Source organism: Etheostoma spectabile, chromosome 16 (genome assembly GCF_008692095.1).
Source record: "Etheostoma spectabile isolate EspeVRDwgs_2016 chromosome 16, UIUC_Espe_1.0, whole genome shotgun sequence".
NCBI lineage: Eukaryota > Metazoa > Chordata > Actinopteri > Perciformes > Percidae > Etheostoma > Etheostoma spectabile.
The window spans coordinates 14,603,306-14,607,564 of record NC_045748.1 but is presented as its reverse complement, the minus strand read 5'-3'; the positions used below and the strand labels follow the sequence as shown (position 1 = coordinate 14,607,564).

At 40.4% G+C, this 4,259-nt stretch overlaps 1 protein-coding gene across 1 annotated transcript in view; it reads left to right on the top strand.

Annotated features, from left to right (window-relative positions):
• The window catches only part of col27a1a (collagen, type XXVII, alpha 1a), a 72,497-nt gene that overhangs the window by 53,164 nt on the left and 15,074 nt on the right, over positions 1-4,259 (top strand). Inside the window, exons 27-28 of the mRNA XM_032539663.1 lie at positions 52-105; positions 811-864. Of these exons, the coding sequence (XP_032395554.1) occupies positions 52-105; positions 811-864 (108 nt within the window). The remainder of the gene's footprint in view (positions 1-51; positions 106-810; positions 865-4,259) is intronic.

Genomic DNA, 4,259 nt, shown 5'->3' with positions numbered 1-4,259 from the left:
GTGTGTGTGTGTGTGTTTGTTTGTTTGTTTGTGTCTGTGTACATTTGATAGGGTCACCCAGGGACACCAGGTGAGACCGGGCCCAAAGGACCACCAGGAAGACCAGTAAGTCACCTCTCCTTTGCCTGTTTTGCATTTTTCTCCCTTCTTTTCACTTGATAGTTTTTGCAGATGATAGTGTAGAGTCAATGAGCTGTATGGTTATCAACATCTATATCTATATGGTTGTCAAGCATGGCTGTGTTAGAGAAAACTGACAAACAATAATAGCTAAAAGGCTAACAGAGGAACAAAGATGTCTTTGAGTAACTGTTTCTGAGGTATTTCTTTTGATGACAGTTATGTATAGTGTTAATAACCCACGGTCTGCAGCTAAGGTTTTGTCTGAGCATTATGAGAGCTGGCAGCCTCCTGCTGAACCTGCATTAACCTCCTGTCCGTCAAAAGCGCAACACCTATAACCAATTAGAAGCTGCTCTTGCCCCCCCATGCTCTGTCCTTGCCACAGTCAGGTTTGAGTGTGGGCTGGGCACTGGCTGAAGGAGGGGGCCACTGAGCCACCAAAACAAACATAAATATGAGACTCTGGGGTGCAGCAGGACAGGATTCCAGAGCAGGCCCTTTAATTGGTGTGAGTGACGGATCTAACAACAAACCCCGTAGTGTGTTCCCGAGGTCAGGCTACCCCCTCTGGGTCAACAACCAGGGGGCTCTGTGCTCTGTCAGTGTAAACCTTTGTTTTATCTCTACTTCCCTTTCTCCTTTCCCCCTCTCTTTCCCTCTTTATCCCCCTTTTCCTTTGTTCGTCAGGGCTCTCCTGGAGCGATTGGGCCAGCCGGTACCAGAGGACCTAAAGGCTTACGGGTGAGTTTGAAGTTTCACACCTGTTGTTTTTGCAGCTTAGCTGTTGACTTGGGCTATGCAGTCAGTGTATTATAGTACCCAGCCTTAAGAACAAATCATAAACACTGTAAAAGAGTGTAGATACACATCACATTGCTCTTTTTATGCATGCTGTAATGTGTGTCTACAGGAGCCATGTGCCACTGCTGTTATTGAGCTGTTGGAAAAACTTTAGTGGGTGGACATAATGAAGTGATATGGAACTGCCTCTGAACTGAGGTCATGTGTGTTTAATGGACATGGGTGCTTGCATAACACGCTCTCGGGTTTAGAGTCAAAGCACGAGTCTGTTCCATCCTTTTCAGAAGTAAGGGCTCATTATAACTGGTGGAAGAGCTCCAGTGATGTAAAACAAACAGCTCTTTTTTAATTCCGTATAAATGGAACAATGACAACTAGTTGAAGGAAGGACCCGCTGTCAATCCTGTCCTGGAAAATGTGAGTGTGGCTTTCTAGAGGTTGCTTTGCAGTTAAGTTTAGTAAACTTTGGGAAACATGATTTATGAGGGGGATCAGCAAAGCAACGTTTTCATTCTGGATAAGCAAACTCATAACACATTATTCATAAAAACCACAATAGCAGCTTTTAGAACTGTAACCTTTTTAGAATCAGCTGTGGAAGTACACGTCAGTTTTATATGTTTTTATTAGATAGAAGGACTATTAGACTATTAGAAAAAACTATTAGATGATGTGGTGGAATGTTTATGACATTTTTTGTCTTTTTTAAACACTTCACATCACAGTAGTGATGTCCAAAAGTCTCCAGTGAACAGGTGTTTCATATTAGCATCAAAAACATTAAAGGTCCCATATTGTAAAAAGTGACTTGAGCCCGTATTAAGACACTGTGCCTTCAAATGAAACTGGTGGTGGTGATGTCACAACTATATATACAGGTACAGTATATTCAGACAGAAAGTAATAACTGTCCCCTAGTGTGACAGTAATACACACTAGGGGTGTGAAGCTTCACTGGCCTCACGATTTAATTTTGATTACAATTATCCTGTCAATGATTTGATATCTCGATGCATAACAATGTGCCACCTTTTCAAATTTATGGTTTTCATCAACAAATTCAACATACTTGCATATTCATATGAACTCCCATTTTTATTGGATCTACTCTTAAAAACGACACTTTCTCAATGTAGCGGACTCAGCAGACAAAAGGCATAGACAAAAAAGTAGCAAAGTGAAAATCAACAAGTGACATCATTAGGCAATAATCGATTCTTGTCTGTCACTGCATGGATGCAGAATCTGATACATCCGCATTGCAATGCAACGATTGAATGATTAATTTCAATACCCCTAGTAGAATCCCGAAATACAAGTATGGGGTTGTACTGTACACAGCTGGATGCTGCAGTTTCAGCGCTAATACAGTATAATAGATAATATGATAATTGACTTGAAACTGAAATTCTCACTATGCATAAATGGTTACAGCTTTGCAGTCTCAATAAAAGTGAATCATATTCAACTTCTAGGTATTCAGGTGGACACCAAGAGAATGTAGTCGCAATAATAGTCTTTTATCACTATGGTGCTCCTAGCCAGCTGGAAAGTGGGACAAAATATTATTGAGCGTCTTTATTTGAGGCGTCCATGGGAGATGGGCTTCACTGTGGTTGGCCTGGACACGCTCTCTTGTGTCTCAAGCTGTGCTTTTAAATAATACTAATGTCTGCAACTTCCAGTGCCAGTAAATTGGCCTGCTGCTTCATGTTCATGTTGGGTAGTCCAAGCTGAAAAGTCTGAGTGTAGAAAGCCAGAAGACATCAAAGTGGTTTTCTCACAGGCAGTAAATGTCTGCAACCACAGACACACACTAATGTCTCACCCCCACTCCCCTGACCACACATAGGTTTGGTCTGCACAAGAAAGAATTTAAGTTTTCATGTATCCTTTATTCGCAAACAAAACTCTCCTTTGTTTAAAGTAACAAGTAAACTTTTTATTCATTGATTTTATGTAAGACATTCTAAGAGGGTGAATCCACTCACTGATTTGTCTGTAAAAACCAAACAACTAATAAGTTTAGGTTAATACAGACAGTTCCAAAAGTCCAACATTAAGGACTATGTCACTCATAAGATTATTTCAGCTCTAAATAAAAAAAATTGTTGTGCTAAATGTATACAACTTTCACACAGACTTAAACACCACTATGTCTTTTGGATGTTAGCCACTTGGCATAAGGCACAAGGCCTTAATGTTGACAGCAGTGTAACATTGGGCCTCATTCTCAGAAACATTGGCACTGGACTGTTTTTTAACATGGAAGTAGTGTGGAGTCAGAGACCAGAGATAAAAGTGCATGTTGGCATCAGACCAAATAGGAAGCTAGTACCACTATTGTCTCAGTTTTTCTTTGTTTTGGTTTTCTGTGCCTGCATGTAAGCCTATTTTAATATGTGAACTCAAATTTGGGGATGTCAGCAATGAGGAATCACCAGTCTGGCTAATCATGCTTTATATCAATTAATAACTCCTCTTGACGTCTGACCTATACGTTTTTAGCTAATGTCTTCCATATTGAAGAGTATTAATCTCATTATCATTCAGTAGTAACATCTCATTATTTAGCTTGATTAAAAAGATGGTTTTGATTGTTTTGAGATCATGCTCTTGTTGTTTTTTGCTGTCTTTGTTTGAAACTTGTGTTACAAATCAGTGTAACTCAGTGTGATTAATTATCTTTGAAGCACATTATTTGAGTGATTGTGTTTTTCCGAGGCCTGACAGGGTGACATATTTCCCCAACACATCTATCGGTTGATCCGGCAATGTAAACGTAAGCAGTGGGTAACCGGTACCCCAGACAGGAATGTTAATGAGTGCTGCTTATCCAGCTTTATGTATAATAAGCTTATAGCACTTCAGCTAGCAGCGTTGTCCATGGGCCTGACTGGGCCATGGACCCTGTGCCCAGTAATCAACCACTCACACAACAAAGCTGCCTGTGTGGCTGTGTCATGATATATTTGCTTTCTCCTGTAAAATAATTACAGTAATGATCCTGAGAAAATCCCTTGTGATTTATTAACACTGTTGGTTATGATTGACCCACACAGTGTATCACATTATGTGAGGATCTTTAAAGAGTCAGTGAGCCACCATATTCCACTGTATAGATGAAAAAGATGTGCAGGTGCATAGCAGATGGACCGTATTGGTCCACTGCCTTGCTTCTATTTATTATCACTGCTCACTGGACTGGGAGGCATTTAAGCACATTAAATTGATTATGTTTGACAGTTGCACCAATGTAATCTAAACAGTCAGACTGTTCTGACAGTGTGTGTGTGTGTGTGTGTGTGTGTGTGTGTGTGTGTGTGTGTGTGTGT